The following is a 25,408-nucleotide window of genomic DNA, read 5'->3' as shown; positions in this document are numbered from 1 at the left end:
CGTAACGATGTATATCAACCTTTCATTTAAACCTCTCACATCAGGCATCAACGGACCTAACAAAATTCCAATGACTTGCAAGGCCAAAATTGCAAGTACTTATTGTAAGTATAATCAACTGGGTGATTGTCGTATCGCAACATATAGCAATGCCCAGTTTAACGTTTCCGGAAGTTACACCATGTTCCGTAAGCAGTCTGCCCGCCTTTCATTCTAAGCCGGTTCCCGGCTCCCTTTGCGCACGACAACTTGCGATAACTTGTACAGGGCCCGCATCAGCTAGATGATCCGGGGGCCCGTCTGTTCCCAGTTAACCATGCGTCGTGGACTCGGGAAGGAGAGAGCGTCAGTATCAACAAACATGGCTCATGGCGGTGTCGGTGTCCTGGCTGCTGACAGTCAGTGGTCTCAGTGCATTTCTACATTGGCTGAATTTACTCAGTTGTTCAAGTCAGATGCATACAGGTATTTGGATAAATTATACCGTGCTGTTTGACAAAATTTATGATGTTGATAATTTAATGAAGAAAACTTATGCATAGGTAGATGCAAAAATAGATAAATGAAAGTTTCTCAAGGTATTTGAATGCTCCCTTGACAGTTTACATAATTATATTGAGTCGAACTTAACTTCCTCTTTGAATGAAATCATTCACTTCAAGTTATCTGCCTTTAGCAACACACATCCATCTTCATAAGATCCGGGGTAGAATAGGTCTTCAGCAACCCATGCTTGGCACAAAAGGCGACTATGCTTTTCGTAAGAGGCGACTAACGGGATCAGGTGGTCAGGCTCGCTGACTTGGTTGACACATGTCATCGGTTCCCAATTGCGCAGATCGATGCTCATGCTGTTGATCACTGGATTGTCTGGTCCAGACTCAATTATTTACAGACCGCCACCATAAAGCTGGAATGTTGCTGAGTGTGGCGTAAAACTAAACTCACTCACTCACTCATTAATAAAAAATCTACAAATAGCATTCAAGGTTAAATTAGGTTGAAATATTTTGTTTTTCTTAGAGGAGTGATATATGCATATGGTAAAAATAATCTAAAGAGTGTCATTGGCTGATAAAACAATTTTCTTTGTAATGGAATCTTTAAGAAAAAAGTAAAAAAAAATTCTTTCTGATGGCACCCACTCTTTAATAGTTTTTGAAGGGACCAGTCATTGTTTTCCACTCAAATATGTCATAGGAGTGCTTGTAGTTTAAGGTCTGTGTCGGTTGAACTCTTGAGCACCATTTGCTGATGACTGCAGGTTACTTTTATTTGCAGAAACAATGCAGCAATGTCTGTTTTCAATGACGTCTTTGCTGCTCTGTCAGTAGTAAGAACAGCAATGACAACAGTCACCAACAAAACAGCAGCAGCAACATCAGTCGTCAACTCAACAGCAGCAACAACAATGGGCACAGACCAAACAGCAGCAACAACAACAGGCTGCGATAGAGAGCACCCTCTTGATGATTACCTTGTAAAATGTGCAACAGAGACATTTCGGTGTTTGCGTAATGCATGTGCAGGTTGCCGTGGTAACCAGTCAACAATTGGTGGATCTACCACTGTGATGTCAGACACTTGTGCTGTGTTGGAGGTGGTATTTGATCAACCCTCTACAGCAGAGTTGATCATGCTACAGAGGTGCGCGATGCAGTTCATCGGCAATATGTGTGTTGGGCACAATCACAACCAGGAGAATGTGTGTAGGCAGTTTCTCTGTACCTTCAGGTGAGATACCGCCGTGATGTTGCTGGAATATTGCTAAAAGTGGCGTAAAACCAAACTCAGTCAGCCAGTCAGGTGAGATAATTAATGTGTCTGACCTTCTGGTGTTCAAAGTGCATGCAACCGATAATGTGGGCTAATAGTTGTATGATATGTCTGACCTTCAGGTGAGATCATTAATTTTCCTGATATTCAGGTGAGACGACTGTTATATAATGTGTATGACATGCAAGGGAAATGACTGTTATATAATGTGTCTGACATTCAGTAGAGATGACTGTTAAATGATGTGTTCTAAAGACCACTAATAATTTATTTCAAATGTCCCTACAGGAAAGACAAGTCCTGTAGATAAATGAAATGGCGTAACATGGTGTACTGAACAGATTTTGATAAAATATTTCAGGGCAGATGCTATGTATGTCTTTCAAGAATTTATTCAATGAATATATTGTGGACACTTTGGACAAAATATATTTAAACGTGTCCCTTCTGTACATTTGTGGGACCTGGTCGCACATGTTTATGTCATGTGAAATACTGCATGTGCATCATTCTGACTAGTAGCAGAAATGTATGAAAAGTGCAAATAGGAAGTATTAAGGTGTTTGAGCAACAACAACATAATTTCAAATGGAATGTGATAAATATTGGGAAAAATAGAAAACCAAAAATTGGTTGTATAACCACTACTGACTAATCTGTTTTTCCATTGTGACATGTTGTAGTTGATCGCCGTGCCATTATATTATAAGTTGTTCACTGATCACGAGGGGGGCATGGGTTGAGGGTACATCAAGCCTTGGGCCCCGAGGGACCAGTGAACAATGTAATTATCTTACCGAACACCTTAATGTTAAATTTTGAATTGTTTGAAGCACGGGTACAGATCTTTTTGTAGCCATTGCTAGATTTTGCTGACAAGAAAAACAGATTTAGAGTTATCTCCCTTCCATCGATTTGCATTCACAAAACATTCTATTCTATCATACGTGATTCAATGTTATTTGAGATAAAGAATTACTACCACGAAGTACCAAATGAGTTGCCATTGACAGCGGGGTACATTGAAATGTTACTCGCTTGTAAATGGGGTACATTGAAAATAATAGAAGAGTGCTCAGCCAATCAGAAAGTGACATTTATGTGTGAGGTAAGATAATAATTGTAGTCCCAAAGCTGATGATTTTGGTTCCTATACCTGTGTTTCCATGGTTACAGGAGGTTGCTGCAGTCGTCTGACTGTGGCGTAGTGAACTACACCTGCATGGTGCTCCACAACTGTCTCCTGACACAGACAGCAGACACGACCAACAGAGTCCTCCCCGACTACCTCTGCTTGGATGACGACACTGTCGCCAGCGTTGTGCTCTCTGTGATAGAACAGACTGTCCAAGCGGATGTGGAATGGGGGTAGGTCGACATCATCATTCTTATTTGTTTCAAGTACTAGTCCAAAGTTTGGGCTACAGACCGTTGGCTGCATGCATTTTTACATATATCTTATCATTATGGTTTTAAAACAAGATTTCATGCTTTGGTATTTATCTGTAAAACATGTTTGTTTTCTCTCTAAGGTGTGTATCAATTTAAAATCTGTTTTGACATGCCTGTTTAGACCTGGACTCAGATTATCTCCCTTTGCTTGCTAACCTGCATTATGACATGGTGTTTAATTTGACCATATTTTAAGCATGAACAAACTGAAACAAAAGCAGTGCAATGAAGTTATTTGTCCTTAACTTACCTTGCTACATGTTGAACAACCCTTCTGGCATCACAAGATCAACACAAGTAACATCTCCTTGAGTGAGCTTATTAGGACTTTATCAAACAAGGGTTGAGACTTTTACAGGTCTAGACTTATTTACTTGTCAGCCCGAGAGTCATTTGATTATTACATGTGCCATGAAATAGTGGGGAAATAGCTGACTGCAGTGTTAATTAAATAACAGAACTCAGATCACTGTATAGATTGTCATGTGGTGACCTGTATGTCTTAATTACAGGCTGTTTGTGGTGGAAGATCTCCTGCAGGTGGCAGCCTTCTGTGAAACCATCTACACTAAACTACCTCCCACTCAGAGGTAGGTCGACATTTACTGATACACTGACAGTCACAGGTAGCTGGACATTCACAGGTAGGTCGATAGTCACAGATAGATCAACAATTACAGGTAGCTGAACATTCACAGGTAGGTCTATAGTCACAGATAGGTCAACAATTACAGGTAGATTGACATTTACAGGTAGGTCAACAGTCACAGGTAGGTCAAAATTTACAGGTAGATCAACATTTACAGGCAGGTTGACTGTCATAGGTAGGTCGACATTTACAGGTAGGTCGACAGTCACAGGTAGGCCAACACAGGTTATATCTACTGTATATTATACAGGAGACCCAGTAATGGATGTTATATCTACTGTATATTATACAGGAGACCTAGTAATGGATGTTATATCTACTGTATATTATACAGGAGACCCAGTAATGGATGTTATATCTACTGTATATTATACAGGAGACCTAGTAATTGATGTTATATATACTGTATGTTATACAGGAGACCCAGTAATGGATGTTATATCTACTGTATATTATACAGGAGACCTAGTAATGGATGTTATATATACTGTATGTTATACAGGAGACCCAGTAATGGATGTTATATCCAATGTATATTATACAGGAGACCCAGTAATGGATGCTATATCTACTATTTTTTATGCAGGTGACCCAGTAATGGATGTTGTATCTACTGCATTTTATGCTCGAGACCCAGTAATAGATGTTATATCTACTGCATGTTATACAGGAGACCCAGTAATGGATGTTATATCTGCTGCATGTTATACAGGAGACCCAGTAATGGATGTGGGGTGGTGAGGTAGCCTAGTGGTTAAAGCGTTTGCTTGTCACGCCGAAGGCCCTGGTTCGATTCCCAACATAGGTACAATGTGTTAAGCCCATTTCTGGTGTCCCCCTTGGTGATATTGCTGGAATATTGCTAAAAGCGGCTTAAAACCAAACTCAGTCAGTCAGTAATGGATGTTATATCTACTGTATGTTATACAGGAGACCCAGTGATGGATGTTATATCTACTGTATGTTATACTGGACACCCAGTGATGGATGTTATATTTACTGCATAATATACAGGAGACCCAGTAATGGATGTCATATCTACTGCATTTTATGCAGGAGACCCAGTGATGGATGTTATATCTACTGTAAGTTATACAGGACACCCAATAACATATGTTATATCTGCTTCATGTTATACAGGGGACCCAGTTATGGATGTTATATCTACTCATGTTATACAGGAGACCCCGTAGTGGATGTTATATCTTCTGCATGTTATACAGGAGACCCAGTAATGCATGACCCGTGAAGGTCCGGGTTAGTTCAGTAACCCATGCTTGTCGTAAAAGGCGACTAACGGGATCGGGTGGTCAGGCTCACTGACTTGGTTGAATCATGTCATCGGTTCCCAATTGCGCAGATCGATGCTCATGCTGTTGATCACTGGCTTGTCTGGTCCAAACTCAATTTTTTACAGACCACCGTTATATAGCTGGAATATTGTTGAGTGCGGCATAAAACTAAACTCGCTCACCAGTAATGGATGTTATATCTACTGTATGTTATACAGGAGACCCAGTAATGGATGTTATGTCTACTCATGTTATACAGGAGACCCAGTAATGGATGTCGTTATGTCTGTTTTGTGTTATACAGGAGACCCAGTAATGGATGTCGTTATGTCTGTTGTGTGTTACACTGGAGACCCAGTAATGGATGTTATGTCTACTCATGTTATACAGGAGACCCAGTAATGGATGTCGTTATGTCTGTTGTGTGTTATACAGGAGACCCAGTAATGGATGTCGTTATGTCTGTTGTGTGTTATACAGGAGACCCAGTTGGTAGTATTAGACCTCTTTCTCTGTTGTTTTAGGCTGTTTGTTGTGGAGGTTGCTATTGGAATGTTGAAGAGGGCGGAGAGTGATACATCGACGGAGAAGTTGCATGTTGTAGCAGTGGAGAACTTGCTGTACCTGGGGAGGGAGGTGAAGGCGTACAGCCATCAGATCCTACAGGCAGGACTCCAGGACACGGGAGACTCACAAGTGAGGCTGGAGTTGCTGATAGATGGACATTTCTAGAGATGCTAACAAGTGAATGAGTTTGTCTCTGAATGTATATAATTTTCATAGAAACAAACAGGTCCTTTGAAATTGAAAAGGAGCCCCAGTGAGATTGGAGATTAATATAATGACTGAATCTAGAATTGCTTCATTTAGGGCTTTAGCATTGGAGAAAGGGCTTGGCAGTTTGATAATGTGTTCCTGTTCCCTGACTCATTCTTGTATCTCTAGACCCCCCTGCTGCTCGTGAAGATCCTGGAAACTCTTGGAATGGCCACATCTCAGTATTCCCTGTATGGAAGTCTGCAGGACGACTCCGACCTCTTCGTGTGCTGTATCAGTAAGTGAAGTACCAGTTGACCACAGCAGAATTTATCATCCAAAACTGGCTTTCATTGGCTTACACTGTGTCTCACTGAATGAACTTGAAAGAGGTGTATGGCCTTTTGTAAGTTCTATGTGATACATAGTATCTCAAGCACCAGATAGTGGCTACCATAGGCTTACACTCATTGAATAAAGTTGAAAGAGGTGTATGACCTTTTGTAAGTTCTATGTGATACAGCGTAACTCAGGCACCAGATAGTGGCTACCATAGGTTTACACTCATTGAATAAAGTTGAAAGAGGTGTATGACCTTTTGTAAGTTCTATGTGATACATAGTAACACAATCACCAGATAGTGGCTATCATAGGCTTACACTCATTGAATAAAGTTGAAAGAGGTGTATGACCTTTTGTAAGTTCTATGTGATACAGAGTAACTCAGGCACCAGATAATGGCTACGATAGGTTTACACTCATTGAATAAAGTTGAAAGAGGTGTATGACCTTTTGTAAGTTCTATGTGATACATAGTAACTCAGGCACCAGATTGTGGCTACCATAGGCTTACACTCATTGCATAAAGTTGAAAGAGGTGTATGACCTTTTGTAAGTTCTATGTGATACAAAGTAACACAAGCACCAGATAGTGGCTACCATAGGCTTACACTCATTGAATAAAGTTGAAAGAGATGTATGACCTTTTGTAAGTTCTATGTGATACAGAGTAACACAAGCACCAGATAGTGGCTACCATAGGTTTACACTCATTGAATAAAGTTGAAAGAGATGTATGACCTTTTGTAAGTTCTATGTGATACAGCGTAACTCAGGCACCAGATAATGGCTACGATAGGTTTACACTCATTGAATAAAGTTGAAAGAGGTGTATGACCTTTTGTAAGTTCTATGTGATACATAGTAACTCAGGCACCAGATTGTGGCTGCCATAGGCTTTCACTCATTGCATAAAGTTGAAAGAGGTGTATGACCTTTTGTAAGTTCTATGTGATACAAAGTAACACAAGCACCAGATAGTGGCTACCATAGGCTTACACTCATTGAATAAAGTTGAAAGAGGTGTATGGCCTTTTGTAAGTTCTATGTGATACAAAGTAACACAAGCACCAGATAGTGGCTACCATAGGCTTACACTCATTGAATAAAGTTGAAAGAGATGTATGGTGTTTAGTAAGCTGAATGTGATATACAGGAACTGTAATGGCTTCCATAGGCTTATGCTGATTGATTCATTCACAAAACTGTGCAACAACCCAGTTAGATGTGTATGACCTTATATCTGCTGCATGTGTTATACAGGAGAGTAAGCACCAGTGAGAGGCTTTCATAGGCTTATGCTGATTGATTCATTCACAAAACTGTACAACAACCCAGTTAGATGTGTATGACATTATATCTGCTGCATGTGTTATACAGGAGAGTAAGCACCAGTGAGAGGCTTTCATAGGCTTATGCTGATTGATACATTAACAAAACTGTGCAACAACCCAGTTAGATGTGTATGACCTTATATCTGCTGCATGTGTTATACAGGAGAGTAAGCACCAGTGAGAGGCTTTCATATAGGCTTATGCTGATTGATACATTAACAAAACTGTGCAACAACCCAGTTAGATGTGTATGACCTTATATCTGCTGCATGTGTTATACAGGAGAGTAAGCACCAGTGAGAGGCTTTCATAGGCTTATGCTGATTGATACATTAACAAAACTGTGCAACAACCCAGTTAGATGTGTATGACATTATATCTGCTGCATGTGTTATACAGGAGAGTAAGCACCAGTGAGAGGCTTTCATAGGCTTATACTGATTGATATATTTACAAAACTGTGTGACAACCCAGTTAGATGTGTATGACCTTATATCTGCTGTATGTGTTATACAGGAGAGTAAGCACCAGTGAGAGGCTTCAGTAGGCTTATACTGATTGATATATTTACAAAACTGTTGGACAACCCAGTTAGATGTGTATGACCTTATATCTGCTGCATGTGTTATACAGGAGAGTAAGCACCAGTGAGAGGCTTTCATAGGCTTATGCTGATTGATACATTTACAAAACTGTGTGACAACCCAGTTAGATGTGTATGACCTTATATCTGCTGTATGTGTTATACAGGAGAGTAAGCACCAGTGAGAGGCTTTCATAGGCTTATGCTGATTGATACATTTACAAAACTGTGCAACAACCCAGTTAGATGTGTATGACCTTATATCTGCTGCATGTGTTATACAGGAGAGTAAGCACCAGTGAGAGGCTTTCATGGGCTTATGCTGATTGATTCATTCACAAAACTGTACAACAACCCAGTTAGATGTGTATGACATTATATCTGCTGCATGTGTTATACAGGAGAGTAAGCACCAGTGAGAGGCTTTCATAGGCTTATGCTGATTGATACATTAACAAAACTGTGCAACAACCCAGTTAGATGTGTATGACCTTATATCTGCTGCATGTGTTATACAGGAGAGTAAGCACCAGTGAGAGGCTTTCATAGGCTTATGCTGATTGATACATTAACAAAACTGTGCAACAACCCAGTTAGATGTGTATGACATTATATCTGCTGCATGTGTTATACAGGAGAGTAAGCACCAGTGAGAGGCTTTCATAGGCTTATGCTGATTGATACATTAACAAAACTGTGCAACAACCCAGTTAGATGTGTATGACCTTATATCTGCTGCATGTGTTATACAGGAGAGTAAGCACCAGTGAGAGGCTTTCATAGGCTTATACTGATTGATATATTTACAAAACTGTGTGACAACCCAGTTAGATGTGTATGACCTTATATCTGCTGCATGTGTTATACAGGAGAGTAAGCACCAGTGAGAGGCTTTCATAGGCTTATGCTGATTGATACATTTACAAAACTGTGTGACAACCCAGTTAGATGTGTATGACCTTATATCTGCTGTATGTGTTATACAGGAGAGTAAGCACCAGTGAGAGGCTTTCATAGGCTTATGCTGATTGATACATTTACAAAACTGTGCAACAACCCAGTTAGATGTGTATGACCTTATATCTGCTGCATGTGTTATACAGGAGAGTAAGCACCAGTGAGAGGCTTTCATAGGCTTATGCTGATTGATTCATTCACAAAACTGTACAACAACCCAGTTAGATGTGTATGACATTATATCTGCTGCATGTGTTATACAGGAGAGTAAGCACCAGTGAGAGGCTTTCATAGGCTTATGCTGATTGATACATTAACAAAACTGTGCAACAACCCAGTTAGATGTGTATGACCTTATATCTGCTGCATGTGTTATACAGGAGAGTAAGCACCAGTGAGAGGCTTTCATAGGCTTATGCTGATTGATACATTAACAAAACTGTGCAACAACCCAGTTAGATGTGTATGACATTATATCTGCTGCATGTGTTATACAGGAGAGTAAGCACCAGTGAGAGGCTTTCATAGGCTTATGCTGATTGATACATTAACAAAACTGTGCAACAACCCAGTTAGATGTGTATGACCTTATATCTGCTGCATGTGTTATACAGGAGAGTAAGCACCAGTGAGAGGCTTTCATAGGCTTATGCTGATTGATACATTAACAAAACTGTGCAACAACCCAGTTAGATGTGTATGACATTATATCTGCTGCATGTGTTATACAGGAGAGTAAGCACCAGTGAGAGGCTTTCATAGGCTTATGCTGATTGATACATTAACAAAACTGTGCAACAACCCAGTTAGATGTGTATGACCTTATATCTGCTGCATGTGTTATACAGGAGAGTAAGCACCAGTGAGAGGCTTTCATAGGCTTATACTGATTGATATATTTACAAAACTGTGTGACAACCCAGTTAGATGTGTATGACCTTATATCTGCTGCATGTGTTATACAGGAGAGTAAGCACCAGTGAGAGGCTTTCATAGGCTTATGCTGATTGATACATTTACAAAACTGTTGGACAGCCCAGTTAGATGTGTATGACCTTATATCTGCTGCATGTGTTATACAGGAGAGTAAGCACCAGTGAGAGGCTTTCATAGGCTTATGCTGATTGATACATTTACAAAACTGTTGGACAGCCCAGTTAGATGTGTATGACCTTATATCTGCTGCATGTGTTATACAGGAGAGTAAGCACCAGTGAGAGGCTTCAGTAGGCTTAAAACTTTGATAAATGTATAAAACTCCATGAGTTGATATACTTGATATCAAAAGACACTTGAGTAAGATTCTCCGTTCCTTCAACAAATGAAGTGAAAGAATTGAAACACTCAATTCATTTCACGATTAGGTCTACACTGTGTTGCCAACATCTAAAACTACTTTTGAAACTTCTTCCCATAAGATTTGCCTCTGTTAGGGTCTCCAGCACTTGTTGAGGGTGCTACCAGTTAGTTGAATGTGTTTCTGTGTCAGTTTTTGTGATATGTATTAAGATGTATTCAGGATAATGGGATGAGCAATGGGATTTGGAGTGAAAATTTAGATGGTATTCAAGGCTGAACAGGGAAGGCATCCTCATGATTGAATATTTGGCCCCCTTAGCCACCCTGTATGGTATTTCAGTCCCTCCTGGAGGGAGAATTACAGGGCAAATTTAAGTCAATTCTGCATCCAATTTTTCAAAATTCTTCAAAAAATTCTGCAGTTTAAAACTTGAAAAAAACACACAAGAATGCAATTTCAATCTTCAAAATGATCGATTTTGTGAACATAATTGCAGGGTCAAATTCAAAATAATATCATTGTAAGGTGCTGAAGAAAATATTACCTTGTGAATAAATCATCATGGAGGAATATATTGTAAATGTCATTATAACAAATGTCTCAGTTCATGTTTGTGAAACCATTCATTCTTTTGAGATTTACCCCTACTTTTCGTTTTGGGTGATAGTCAATCTTGATTCAACTTTCAAAATAAGTGAATTCTGCGGCAGAAAAAGTGGCAAGTTCTGCAGGTAATCTACATGAAAATGCGTTTTCCGTGGACCAGACATTTTTCTGCATCAAAAGGTAATTTCTGCAATTTATTCTGCAACAGCAGAATCACGGAATCCAGGAGGGACTGGTATTTGGGATGCAAGGCTGGATAGAGTAGGCACCCTCATGTTTGAATATTTAGCCTTCTTAGCCATCCTGTATGGTATTTAGGATTCAAGGTTAAATAGGGTTGGCACCTTCATGAAGCTGTCTTAACCGTCCTTTATGTCCTGTGAGTTTAGGCTAATCAGTTAAAGAAAATCATCCTACAAAGTTTGGGTGGTGTAGGACAGGAGAGTGTACCTAGCCATGACAGAAGTTTCTCACTTGTAGATCTGCTCCATGGCATACATGACATCGGGCGACAAGGTGGCAACCATTTCACAGCTGTAGAGAAGATGACCGAATCGGACCGGATAGATCCACATCACCCTGCCTTTGGGCTGAAGAGGGATCTCATACGTCTCCTTGCTAACATGGTGTTCCGTCACAGAGTCAACCAGGACAAGGTAGGGTTATTAGCGAAACCTCCATGGTCAGCTGGAGTATGTTAGGGTTATCAGTGAGACCTCCATGGTCAGCTGGAGTATGTTAGGGTTATCAGTGAGACCTCCATGGTCAGTTGGAGTATATTAGGGTTATCAGTGAGACCTCCATGGTCAGCTGGAGTATGTTAGGGTTATCAGTGAGACCTCCATGATGAGTTGGAGTATGTTAGGGTTATCAGTGAGACCTCCATGATGAGTTGGAGTATGTTAGGGTTATCAGTGAGACCTCCATGGTCAGCTGGAGTATGGTAGGGTTATCAGTGATGCCTCCATGGTCAGTTGGAGTATATTAGGGTTATCAGTGAGACCTCCATGGTCAGTTGGAGTATATTAGGGTTATCAAGAAGAGCGGCCTCTGTGGTCAGTTGAAGTATATTAGGGTAATCATGAAGGGTTATCATGAAGAGAGACCTCTGCAGTCAGTCGGAGTGTATTACGGTTGTCAAAACGAGAGGTCTTTTTGTCATTTGAAGTTAGGCTTATCTGAAGAGAGGTGTCTCATGTCAACCTGGGTAAGCTCTATTTGAACCCCTGTAGTCAGTTTAATGGTTATTCTGAAGTAAAGGTTACAAGAAATACTAGCTGACAGCTAACTGCAGTAGTGTGGTTTTGTTTGTTTCAGGTACGGGAACTAGATGGAATTCCTTTAATTCTTGACCAGTCAAATATGGATGGAAAAAATCCTTGTATCCTCTTTAACAGATGGCAATCATTATTATATGTTACAAACTTCATATCTCACACATTTATCCTAGTGGTTAAACCGTTTGCTCAGGGTAAGCCCATTTCTGGTGTCTCCCGCCATGATATTGCTGGAATATTGCTAAAAGTGACATAAAACCACACCTACACTCACTCACTCACTCGCTCAAACGCTCAAACACTCACTCACTCACTTTAACACTCACTCACTCATATCTCATACTCTATGCCAAGGTAGCATCAGCTCATCTCAGTAGCACGCATTGGTTTGGTTTGGCTGTTGTTTAAGAGCATTCAGCAATATTCCAGCTACATGGTAGCATCTGTAAATAATTGAGTCTGGACCAGACAATCCAGCGATCAACAGCATCAGCATCAATCCATGCAATTGGGATACAATGACATGTCAACCAAGTCAGCGAGGCTAACCACCTGATCTGGTTACATCGGCTCTTACGACAAGCATGGGTTGCTAAAGTCAAATACTACCCCAGATTAACATGCATACATCTATGTCGTATCAGTACATATACCAGCATCCATACACTCATTTAGCATCAATCCTTGTGGTTGTTGTAGTTATACCTAGGTAGGAGCTGCCTCTGTTACCATTTATGAGTGTTATATTCCTGAGCACAACTAGTTATCACGCAGTGGGTAGTCCTGGCAGTCCGGAACTTGTGTGAGGGAAACTCCGACAACAAGCAGTATCTGGCGGGACTGAGACTAGAGGGACTTGCCAACAATGTCACAGTACTCCAGGAGTTTGGGGTGAAGGCAGAGCTACATGGGGACAAGATTGTGGTCAGACCTCCTGATGAGGATTCTCCAGGAGATCGGGGTGAAGGGGGAGCTACAGGGGGACAAGATTGTGGTCAGACCTCCTGATGAGGATTCTCCAGGAGATCGGGGTGAAGGGGGAGCTACAGGTGGACAAGATTGTGGTCAGACCCCCTGATGAGGATTCTCCAGGAGATCGGGGTGAAGGGGGAGCTACAGGGGACAAGATTGTGGTCAGACCCCTGATGAGGATTCTCCAGAAGATCGGGTGAAGGGGAGCTACAGGGGGACAAGATTGTGGTCAGACCTCCTGATGAGGATTCTCCAGGAGATCGGGGGTGAAGGGGAGCTACAGGTTGACAAGATTATGGTCAGACCCCCTGATGAGGATTCTCCAGGAGTTTGGGGTGAAGGCAGAGCTACATGGGGACAAGATTGTGGTCAGACCTCCTGATGAGGATTCTCCAGGAGTTTGGGGTGAAGGGGGAGCTACAGGGGGACAAGATTGTGGTCAGACCCCTGATGAGGATTCTCCAGAAGATCGGGGTGAAGGGGGAGCTACAGGGGACAAGATTGTGGTCAGACCTCCTGATGAGGATTCTCCAGGAGATCGGGGTGAAGGGGGAGCTACAGGGGGACAAGATTGTGGTCAGACCTCCTGATGAGGATTCTCCAGGAGATCGGGGTGAAGGGGGAGCTACAGGTTGACAAGATTGTGGTCAGACCTCCTGATGAGGATTCTCCAGGAGATCCGGGGTGAAGGAGGAACTACAGGGGACAAGATTGTGGTCAGACCCCTGATGAGGATTCTCAGGAGATCGGGGGTGAAGGGAGCTACAGGGGGACAAGATTGTGGTCAGACCCCCTGATGAGGATTCTCCAGGAGATCGGAGTGAAGGGGGAGCTACAGGGGGACAAGATTGTGGTCAGACCCCCTGATGAGGATTCTCCAGGAGTTTGGGGTGAAGGCAGAGCTACATGGGGACAAGATTGTGGTCAGACCCCCTGATGAGGATTCTCCAGGAGTTTGGGGGTGAAGGGGAGCTACAGGGGACAAGATTGTGGTCAGACCCCTGATGAGGATTCTCCAGAAGATCGGGTGAAGGGGGAGCTACAGGGGACAAGATTGTGGTCAGACCTCCTGATGAGGATTCTCCAGGAGATCGGGGTGAAGGGGAGCTACAGGGGACAAGATTGTGGTCAGACCTCCTGATGAGGATTCTCCAGGAGATCGGGGTGAAGGGGGAGCTACAGGTTGACAAGATTGTGGTCAGACCTCCTGATGAGGATTCTCCAGGAGATCGGGGTGAAGGAGGAACTACAGGGGGACAAGATTGTGGTCAGACCCCCTGATGAGGATTCTCCAGGAGATCGGGGTGAAGGGGGAGCTACAGGGGGACAAGATTGTGGTCAGACCCCCTGATGAGGATTCTCCAGGAGATCGGAGTGAAGGGGAGCTACAGGGGACAAGATTGTGGTCAGACCCCCCTGATGAGGATTCTCCAGAAGATCGGGTGAAGGGGAGCTACAGGGGGACAAGATTGTGGTCAGACCCCCTGATGAGGATTCTCCAGGAGTTTGGGGTGAAGGCAGAGCTACATGGGGACAAGATTGTGGTCAGACCTCCTGATGAGGATTCTCCAGGAGATCGGGGTGAAGGGGAGCTACAGGGGACAAGATTGTGGTCAGACCTCCTGATGAGGATTCTCCAGGAGTTTGGGGTGAAAGGCAGAGCTACATGGGACAAGATTGTGGTCAGACCTCCTGATGAGGATTCTCCAGGAGATCGGGGTGAAGGGGAGCTACAGGGGACAAGATTGTGGTCAGACCCCCTGATGAGGATTCTCCAGGAGATCGGGTGAAGGAGGAGCTACAGGGGACAAGATTGTGGTCAGACCCCCTGATGAGGATTCTCCAGAAGATCGGGGTGAAGGGGGAGCTACAGGGGGACAAGATTGTGGTCAGACCCCCTGATGAGGATTCTCCAGGAGTTTGGGGTGAAGGGGGAGCTACAGGGGGACAAGATTGTGGTCAGACCCCCTGATGAGGATTCTCCAGGAGTTTGGGGTGAAGGGGGAGCTACAGGTTGACAAGATTGTGGTCAGACCCCCTGATGAGGATTCTCCAGGAGTTTGGGGTGAAGGGGGAGCTACAGGGGGACAAGATTGTGGTCAGACCCCTGATGAGGATTCTCCAGGAGTTTGGGGTGAAGGGGGAGCTACAGGGGGACAAGATTGTGGTCAGACCCCTGATGAGGATTCTCCAGGAGTTTGGGGTGAAGGGGGAGCTACAGGGGGACAAGATTGTGGTCAGACCTCCTGATGAGGATTCTCCAGGAGATCGGGGTGAAGGAAGAGCTACAAGGGGACAAGATCGTTGTGAGACCTAATGAGGAGGATGCTGCATGAGACTGATTGATCAGGTTCTGTGAACAGCACGTTAACGCACATGTTTGACATGGAAGGGTGAGCAATGTGATGGTTCTTCCAGATGTATTCTGCACGATGTATACCCATCAGCAGAGAGACTGAACCAAGCAGTAGGCTTCATGCACCTGCATGGGTTTATCCCATGGTCCATAGTATGGTGATCTACCTTCAGTTGTTGGTGACCTATAGCCTGGTTTTTATATTGCATTGTCCTGTATTGTAATAAATATTTTAATGCTTACATGATAGTTTTAACTTTCTATCTGTGATAATGTAGTTTTACTGTCCTTTGTTGACAGATTTTACGAAATAACTTTTATTTATTATTAAAGTATGTATTGTTATAGTCACGATATGGCTACAGTATTGCCGATGTGACACTAAACCTTAACTCACTCCCTCACTCACTCCATGGGTTTATACACACATTGTACAATACCTCTTCCCAGGCTGGCAGTATACTCAGACCTGGCACAGGTCATGGCCTGCAGCAAAAGCCTTTCTTGCTGGCTAGACTGACTGACTGAGTTTGGTTTTACACCGCTTTTAGCAATATTCCAGCAACATTACTGGGGGGACACCAGAAATGGGCTTCACACATTGTACCCATGTGGGGATTCGAACCCGGGTCTTCGGCGTGACGAGCCAACGCTTTAACCACTAGGCTACCCCACCGCCCCTCTTGCTGGCTAGAGCTTTTGAAGTACAACAGTTGATGTACGAGTCTGATATGTCAATGATAAGTACATGACAACACGATCTGCTGTGACACTATTGTATAAAATGGAGCTAAAGCTATAACAGTCATGAATTTACATAATAAAAATCCTTCTGAAATAATATGTCTTGCTATTACAATAAACATTGGTAATACAGTCATCTTGTTCCATTACTATGAAGTGCTTAAGTATTGCTGGAAGTGTTGATGTGGAAAGTTGAGATGCTTTTGACAGTGGTGTTGTAGTGACTATATGTAGGTGTTGCAAGTACCTTCAACGAACATGCTGAATGTTTGTTGACAAGGGGTATTATGCCCTAACCAGGTGTGACTGTTTACTTGGAAGTCCGCTGTAGTCCAACTAGTTTACAACATCCCATATCTATTTGAGTCTCGACACAAAAATACAGTCGTTGATAGTACAAGCACCCGTCTAGACCAGATAAGAAATCAACCAGCTCCAGTTTGAATCGCAACTGGATTGTTGATCAACTCTTACATGTAGTTGTTTGTTAGGATGTGTACTGCCACTGAGTCCTATTTAGGCTAACTGAATCGATGGTGTACAAACAATAGCCTGTCCGAACTTGTTAAAAATGTCGGATATATAGGGCGGTATACATCGTACAATTCTTGTAAATAGAGACTTCAGCTGCGGACCGCCTCCGTGGTGTAGTGGTTAGAGCGTCCGCCCGGAGAGCGGAAGGTCGTTGGTTCGATCCCCGACCGTGTCATACTAAAAGACGTTAAAAATATGGTACTTGTTGGTCCCTGCCTGGCGCTCGGCATTAATGGGTACAACAAGGACTGGTCGGCTCGGAGTCAGTATAATGTGTCTGAGTGGGGTATTCATGCTTCACTGCGGCATGGTATCTCAGTGGGCTAGCGCTACGACTATAAAACCAGCTTCAGTCTGGGCTAGTACAAGCCGCCGCACATACACATACACACGCATGCACGTCGTCATATAGGCAGAAATATTCCTCAAGCTAATGACGTAAAACCCAATTTTACGTCACCTTCCGCTGCGCCCCATACCTGCTAATCAAGGCCTCGTTTGTTTGTTTGTTTGTTAAACGCTCCACTCCGCCATATTTCAATGCCTCGACACAATCGCTGGACACCCTCATCACCATGCATGTCCACCACAGGTGGGGTAGCCTAATGGTTAAAGCGTTTGTGATGCCACAAACCCAGGCTACCCACATGGGTACAATGTGTGGAGCTCATTTCTGGTGTAACCCCGCCGTCATATTGCTGAAATATTGCTAAAAGCGGCGTAAAATCCAACTCAGTCTCTCACATACATCTACATGCGACATAAATGCCTCCAGCTAAATAACAACAAACCAAAACATATATTTTATGTTCATTCCGGTACAGGTCCAAGTTACATGATCATGTCTTCTACAAAATACGTAAAAGTAGACGTGAATATCTATTCACATTCAGTGATAAAACATTCACTTGATATTTCTAATCTGTCTTTACGCTCACGGGTAGACACTATGAATGTTTTACCGTCATTGCTGCCGGTTATTTGCCGGTTACAAATATAGTTTGTGAGGGGTCCAGTTCCCGACCCCAAATAGCAGTGAACTAATCACGAACCACAGACACCACCCAGCTTACACAATAATATACTATTAGCATTGTGGATGTACTACTTTTGCCTGGGATTATCCTGGGATCAAATCCCAGAATTTGCTGGATTTTCTTGTAAGCGCGTACCCGTGCTGGCAGTTTTAACGAAAGTTGTGAACACCCAGGAACCACACCCATTTACACTGTGCTAGGTGCAACTGATAACGTGTTACAACCGCCGTAAAACGTAAGTCACCCCCTCATTCTTGTGTACAGAAAATCATGTTATCCAAGTACAGTACATCAATGTTGCCTTTGTAACTTCAAGCCAGGTATACGTAAGTCCCAACACATTTAAATTAAATTTAAATTTGCCACTTTTTTAATCGTAGAATATGTGTACTTTTAATTTATGGCTAGATTTGTCTTCAATCACCAATGGCTGAAGGGATGGTGTAAATCCAGGTAGCAAAGGTACTGTAAGTCCCCATGGTCCCTGGTATGGTGATCTGCCTTCAGTTGTTGGTGATCTATATAGCCCGTTTTTATTTTGTACTGTCTATAGTGATTTAATATTACGTTAGCGTACTAGTTTTAAATTTATATAGCTGTGATGTTCTAGTATATTTACTGTCCTTCGATGACAGGTATTTATGTTCTAACCTTATTGACTTTCATATTGATATAAACTAGATTGTTCTCGTCACGATATGGCTGAAATAGTGCCGATGTGACGCTAAATAATATCTCACTAACTCACTCACTCACTCACTCACTCAAGCCAGGTATAATATTTGTTATGAACTAGCCTTTGTTTGTCGCCCACTTGGATCTGACTGCAATAAGTCGATAAAACTATTTGGGTTTTCGAGTTCAGACCTTTCAGTCTTTCTCTTAGTACACCACTAGATGTAACTTGACCAAACCAGGGGTGGATACAGCTTTTTGAGAAAGGAGGATGGGGGTGGGTGCACTGTTTATTTTCACCCCAACCCTACTCTGGATCCGCCTATGCTAAGAGATAATATTTGATAACAATTTCTTGTTCCTGGGTTATTCTCTTGTAGACTTGAATATACTGATGTATAAACACGCACATAACGTGTAACACAGATGCCAATACAATTAAAGATAATAGGATCCCCAGCTCACGGTTTAAAGAAATCCTCTACACATCGTAGTTCAGCACAGCCTCCACAAGCCCCTGAACCGTAGACAGCTCACTACTGCTGCTCTTGCTCTTAACAACCTTCTCTATTGTCTCCCTGGCAAACCCCATCTCCACGACTCGTGCCACAGTGTCGCTCAACATCAACTCTCCTATGTCTTTCATGTTCTGTTTGGGCAAAACGCCTTCCTCGCCGCGCATGCGTTCACAAAACTCAGCTTTATTGGTTGTTGCCATGTCACCTGACGCTGTTGACAGCGCGTTCTTGGAAGGAAGGTGAAGTCTTCCTGGAACTGACGTGGCTCTGTTACCTTCACAGAAACTGAAACAGGAACAAGATTAGGTTTGATGGCGCTCATTGTTCCCTAAAAGGTGCAGATTGATAACCCGCTGGAAAGATAATGGACATGTTCCAAGAATGCTGATCAATTATCCGGGTTGTTGTAAAGTGCCAAGGTTGTCAATGATTAGAAAAGTGCTATTCATAATTCTGAGAAAAAAACATTCATTTGTGTTTAAAACCTTGAATGTTGCTTGTACGTGGTTTTAGAGAACATGTAACTTTCAACATGACTGTACACGTAGATATATTTCAAAGAAGTGTTGGTATGTTGGTCAAGATTGATAAAACTTCTACATCACTGGGTCACTTAAGGTTACGCATATACAATAACAGAAGAAATCAAGAAAACAAATAAGACATTCAACAATTCTGACTTTGTTTTGTTGTTTACGTGTTTTAACCAAAGTTATATAGATATATACAGTTATAAAGATGAATAAAGTTATAAAGACATACAGTTATAACGATAAATAAAGGCATACAGTTACATACCTATATACGCATTTTAGTTTAATCCATTAATAATTTTATGACAACGTGACGAAATTCATTGTGAAAATGCTTGGAATTCGTCAATATTTTCAATCAGTCTGTCAAAAATATGGAGAGATTTTTCAATCAGAGGTAAATTATTGCAATATTTGGACAATTTGTAAATTGATTAGTTAATCCTTCAATTTAAAAACTACCTAAAAGTTTTAATCATTTATCACATTGACTGTACCATGTACGCCTTACCTTGAAATACTTGATGATGTCAAAGAATGGTTTGTCCTCCTCGCCTCTCCTCCAGCCATCCCCGCAAACGGACAGGTAGGAAAGCACTTCTTGTGCTCCATTTCCGGATCCTCTTCCCCGCTCCATGCATACAGCTTACCCTGGCAGTACCCACACCTCACCCGGTCAGGTTTACCCGGAGTGGGGGCGTGATAGAAACCTGCTCTAGCCAGTACTTCTGGTGAAATCTGGGCCTCCACAGGCCAGTGTTTGAACGTCGCCAGACGACTTGCTTCAGATGTATAATCAAGAGTTCCGTCCGCAGTGTCCACAGATTGGGCAACAGTCTTATCAGTCGAATGGTTCAGTGTTATGGAAGATCGTTTGTGATACGCTTCTGTATCTGAAGGTCTGAGTCTGTAGTTTGGTGGGCCACGCGAGGGAGTGATGTGCATCCTATCATTCACATCAGAAGTGCCACATCCCTTGATCCAGTGTGAGGCATCATGTGTGTCTGGTCTAAGTCCAGACGTTCCAGGTATCCGATGGATGGTGGATTGTCTGGCTGGAATATTGCCCACATACTCACCCCGGATGAACCTGCAGTAAGGGAAGTGTCTCCTATGTTCTGCCAGCGGGATATCCCCTGGCTGCCATTCCTTCAACACCCCCAGACAGAAGGCGCACTTGACTCGGTCCAGTCGTCCAGTGTAAAATAGTCCAACTTCTGCTAATTTGGCCGGATCCTGTGACGATGATGGCCAGTTTGCGTAAGTCATAAGTCGTCTCTCTTCCTCTCTCATCCCGTCCACCATTGCGGGGTCCGAGTCCAACCCAACGGGCTCACGCGCCGTCTCTCTCCACCTCGAACGACAGTGATCTGTGCCCCTCCCACCCTCGCAGTCCGGCAGGCCTCGAGACGAGCCTGTCCATTTAGTTGTCATCTGGCCAACATACAGCATAGTAGCGGTCGATGTATTCAGCACAGGCCTCTATATTTGTAGCAACTAATTTGAGTGTCCAAATAGTGATAATCAGTAAGACTCAGGAACATCGATATAGGCAAGATGTGATGAAATGACCAAACAATGCAGTTCCACTCATTATATGTCGCTCACAGAAAATGTCCCTTTCAGAGTATTCATAACGCCAAAACACAGCTCATTGTTAGAAGCCACGCCCCCTGGAGATATTCTCGGCAACTTCCCCTAGCGACATTCCCAGTATTGTCGTTATTCCCGGTAATTCCCCGACCGATATTCCCTGTAACTTCCCCTCTCAGTATTCCCAGTACTGTCGACAAAACCGGGAAATTCTCTTTCCGATTTTCCCGGCTCGCAATGTGAGTTCACTATCCAAATGTTCCACTTAGTTCGTTGTGAATTCAGGGGCTGGAATAAATATAAATTATTCTTAATACTCGATCCCATTAATTCATGTCATTTCAATAAAAATATGACATTGTATTAAGCTCTAACGAAATAATTTAATCAAGAAATATTTAAACTTTATTTTTCCATAAATATACCATTTCTAACAGATAGATAGGTGGATGACACAGAATATAGATAGATGACACAGAGTATATATCAGCTATAATATATCAGACTTTTCTCAGAATAACAATGAAAAGTCTTCTACAGTAGAATTTATAGCGTGAAATTGTCATCATAATTACCCTTAATGAGTAAAACGATTAGACATTAACACACACACACACACACACACTTGTATTTGTATATATTTATGTTTTTTGCATGTTTTTGAACATGCATGCATATATGCATCCATCCATCTTAAATAGCTACTATTTACAATATTCCTGGGAAGGTTGAACTGTTTGGGTATTTAAGTAGTAACTAAAGTTTGCTTACATATTCTGTCAGATAAAACACAGTTGTATCTGATGATAAGAGTACCAAGTTTATACAAACCCTGTTCTCAAGCACGATTAATGGCTTACAGAATCAAATTAATGAACTTGAAAGTTACTGCGATAAATGGAAATTAACTGTAAATAGAGAATAACGAAAATTGTTGTATTCAAAAATGGAGGCAAATTGTCTAAAAAGGAAAACTGGTTATATAAAGGTATGAAGCTGAAGTGTATTGGCTTTTATAAATATTTGGGACTATATTTCACCAGTGGCCTGTCATGGACGATGCATGTAAAATATGCAGCGTTACAGGGACAAAAGCATTAATTGGAATTATGAAACAGTTGAGTGTACTTGGTAATATTAACTTCTTTTCATTCTTTAAAATATTTGATGCCAAAGTCAGTCCAATTTTATCAATGGGGCCGAAATATGGGGAATAACAAAATTTGACGAAATTGAAAAAATCCATTTATACGCATGCGAAAAATTCCTCGGAGTTAAAATGAACACTATCAACGCAGTGATTTCTGGTGAATGCGGTAGGTATCCAATGCACATTCTTACAAGCATTAAAGTTATTAAGTACTGGCTAAAACTGTTGATTATGCCTTCAAATCGCTTACCCATGAAGTGTTATAATATAATGTTGTCAAGACTAAAAGATATGTATATCCAAACATGGTGTGAAAGGATATCCTTATCAAATAAATGCATGTTTTATTCATTGCTAAAATTGTCATAGTCCTTGAGTCATATCTATCCTGTGTTAATGTTACAAAGTTTAGAATAGCACTGGCACGATTCAGATGTTCTTCTCGTGATTTGTTGATTGAAAGAGGCAGATATATGAATGTAAAAAGAGAAAATAGATTATGTACACTTTGTAATTTAAACGAAATAGAAGATGAATTACATTTCCTCCTAATATGTCCATTTTATGACCGGTTGTGAACAAAATATATTAAAAGATATTACTAAGTCCATCAAAATATGATATAATTCTCCTCACTGTTAAGTAGTAAAAATCCAGTTCTTCTACAAAATATTTCAATGATCATTTACTATGCTATGATTACCCGATCTAAATTCCTCTCAAATGTAACATACCTTTATGTACTATAGGCCTGTGGCCTTTTCAGTGCAAATAAAGATTATTATTATATACAAATCCTGTGTGATCTGGAAGCTTGTAAGGCCATCATTTTATGTGTTTCTCATCACCAGTTTCGAAAAAAAATCAGATATAGCTATAAAATATCAAAGAGATTGATTGTATATTTATTTTATGATATGTTATGATGTGGACCAAGTCGCTTTGCTTCAGAAACATCTTTCTTAATAGAAGATGAAGAATGATCATGCTGACCAGATTTGTTTATGATTGTGGAAAGTAAGAGAGTGTTTTTTTCATCCCATAAGGGCAGAGTGTTTCACATCGGCGGGGAAAAATTAGTACAGATAACTGTTTATTGATTCACCTAGGAATGGAAAATAATGGCGGACAGAAGACGGGGGAACACAGCGAAAATCCTCACAGCTTAGTGGTTTCCCAATGACTGTCGTGAAAAGACTGGTGTGTTGCAACTTTACTATGCTTGATGTGACACTGGCGTGACACTGATGAAACCCTGTTGCTTATCGAAGATCAGGATTTGTGTTGAAAGCTGTTGCCACCATAGAGGGAAAAGGCATATACTGGATACTATATAATGTGAAATGAACCAAACAAACAGACTGTCCTATTTTGAAAGATGAGCGTGTAATATATGAAATTATTTGATATTGATCTCTCATATCAAAAAGAAAATTATTTGCATCCGCTTGCTATTTTTCACTACCGCTTCTCTCGGACAGTCTTAAAATAGTATCTAATTTTCCATAATATTACTTCTTCATACTGCCCTAAACATGTTGCACACACATGAAGAACTTTACCAGTATACTATTGGAAACTGTAGATGTATCAGTACACTGCTGCTTCATGCAGCTTGACAAACATGGACAGTTCACCAGTATATCACAGATTCATTCTCCTCGACAAACACGGACAGTTTACCATTACTTTATTGCTTCATGCTCCCCGAGAAACATGGACAGTGTAACTGTATATTCTTAGACAAACGTGGATATTTTAATTTATTACATGTTCAGTCAGACCTAGTCAAACATACATAGTTTAACTACTCTATTTCTGGTTTAACCAGGCGTGGAAAAGCCTGCAGTTTACCAGTATATAACAGCATCAATAAAACCTGGACAACAATTCACAGTATACTGTTGTTTGGCATTGAATGTTCAAAAAAAGGTATTTAATCATCCCCTATGTATACTGGACATATATAGCGAAGATTCAAATCAATATAGTCAGTGTATTGCTAATATCAAATCACACATTTCCTATTATTCATTCATTCTTTCGTTCGTTCGTTCAATTTCAGTTGCTTCACGCCTTGAGATTATGTTGAGGAGATGACGGACTCACCATATGTGACGTTGACAATGTCGCGATGCCTTAGACTTGTTGCCAACAAATGTATTGACTGCGTCAACACAGACGTGTTTGGTCGAAGATAGAGGAACACGTGGGTGTTTGCATGTGTGTATGAACGTGTGCCATTGGGGTGACATGAATGATAAGCATGAAAAGTAAAACCCTGTTAATACGGACACATAGCTGTACTGGTGTATGAACGTGTGCCAGGTGTGCATATGTTGCGGGTTACATGAATGATAAGCATAAAAAGTAAAACCCTGTTAATACGGACACACAGCTGTATCGATGTACGAAGGTGTGCCATGTTTGCGTATGTTGGGGGTGACATGAATGATAAGCATGAAAAGTAAAACCCTGTTAATACGGACAAACAGCTCTACTGGTGTACGAACGTGTGCCATGTGTGCATATGTTGGGGATTACATGAATGATAAGAATGAAAAGTAAAACCCTGTTAATACGGACAAACAGCTGTACTGGTGTACGAACGTGTGCCATGTGTGCATATGTTGGGGGTTACATGAATGATCAGCATGAAAAGTAAAACCCTGTTAATACGGACACACAGCTGTACTGGTGTTTGAACATGTGCCATATGTGCATATGTTGGGGGTGACATGAATGATAAGCATGAAAAGTAAAACCCTGTTAATACGGACAAACAGCTGTACTGGTGTATGAACGTGCGCCATGTGTGCATATGTTGGGGGTTACATGAATGATCAGCATGAAAAGTAAAACCCTGTTAATACGGACACACAGCTCTACTGGTGTTTGAACATGTGCCATGTGTGCATATGTTGGGGGTGACATGAATGATAAGAATGAAAAGTAAAACCCTGTTAATACGGACA

The 25,408-nt window shown here is 41.6% G+C and overlaps 2 protein-coding genes across 2 annotated transcripts; one reads left to right on the top strand and one right to left on the bottom strand.

Moving 5' to 3' along the window:
• Window positions 1-229: 229 nt before the first annotated feature.
• On the top strand, window positions 230-13,471 carry LOC124287664 (ataxin-10-like). The gene is made up of 9 exons (XM_046724170.1): window positions 230-465; window positions 1,282-1,734; window positions 2,953-3,144; window positions 3,741-3,818; window positions 5,694-5,865; window positions 6,115-6,223; window positions 11,525-11,700; window positions 12,362-12,425; window positions 13,085-13,471. Exons 1-9 carry the CDS (start codon window positions 284-286, stop codon window positions 13,327-13,329), a joined length of 1,671 nt encoding a protein of 556 aa, XP_046580126.1. The 5' UTR covers window positions 230-283; the 3' UTR covers window positions 13,330-13,471.
• Window positions 13,472-18,536: 5,065 nt separating this feature from the next.
• Window positions 18,537-21,485, bottom strand: LOC124287690 (baculoviral IAP repeat-containing protein 2-like). Its single transcript, XM_046724205.1, has 2 exons — window positions 20,202-21,485; window positions 18,537-19,442 (listed from the first exon to the last, which is right to left on the bottom strand). Exons 1-2 carry the CDS (start codon window positions 21,140-21,142, stop codon window positions 19,121-19,123), a joined length of 1,263 nt encoding a protein of 420 aa, XP_046580161.1. The 5' UTR covers window positions 21,143-21,485; the 3' UTR covers window positions 18,537-19,120.
• Window positions 21,486-25,408: the final 3,923 nt, after the last annotated feature.

This window comes from Haliotis rubra, unplaced genomic scaffold (assembly GCF_003918875.1).
Source record: "Haliotis rubra isolate DU_JTF1 unplaced genomic scaffold, ASM391887v1 Scf1109, whole genome shotgun sequence".
NCBI lineage: Eukaryota > Metazoa > Mollusca > Gastropoda > Lepetellida > Haliotidae > Haliotis > Haliotis rubra.
The sequence above is the reverse complement of the archived record's forward strand: the minus strand, read 5'-3'. Positions and strand labels throughout refer to the sequence as shown.

Coding starts and splice junctions, on each gene's coding strand:
- LOC124287690 (XM_046724205.1), bottom strand. CDS start 21,142: ATGCTGTATGTTGGCCAGATGACAACTAAATGGACAGGCTCGTCTCGA. Junction 19,443..20,201: donor ACATCATCAAGTATTTCAAG/GTAAGGCGTACA, acceptor TTCCTGTTTCAG/TTTCTGTGAAGGTAACAGAG.
- LOC124287664 (XM_046724170.1), top strand. CDS start 284: ATGATCCGGGGGCCCGTCTGTTCCCAGTTAACCATGCGTCGTGGACTC. Junction 3,819..5,693: donor AAACTACCTCCCACTCAGAG/GTAGGTCGACAT, acceptor CTGTTGTTTTAG/GCTGTTTGTTGTGGAGGTTG. Junction 6,224..11,524: donor CCTCTTCGTGTGCTGTATCA/GTAAGTGAAGTA, acceptor TCTCACTTGTAG/ATCTGCTCCATGGCATACAT.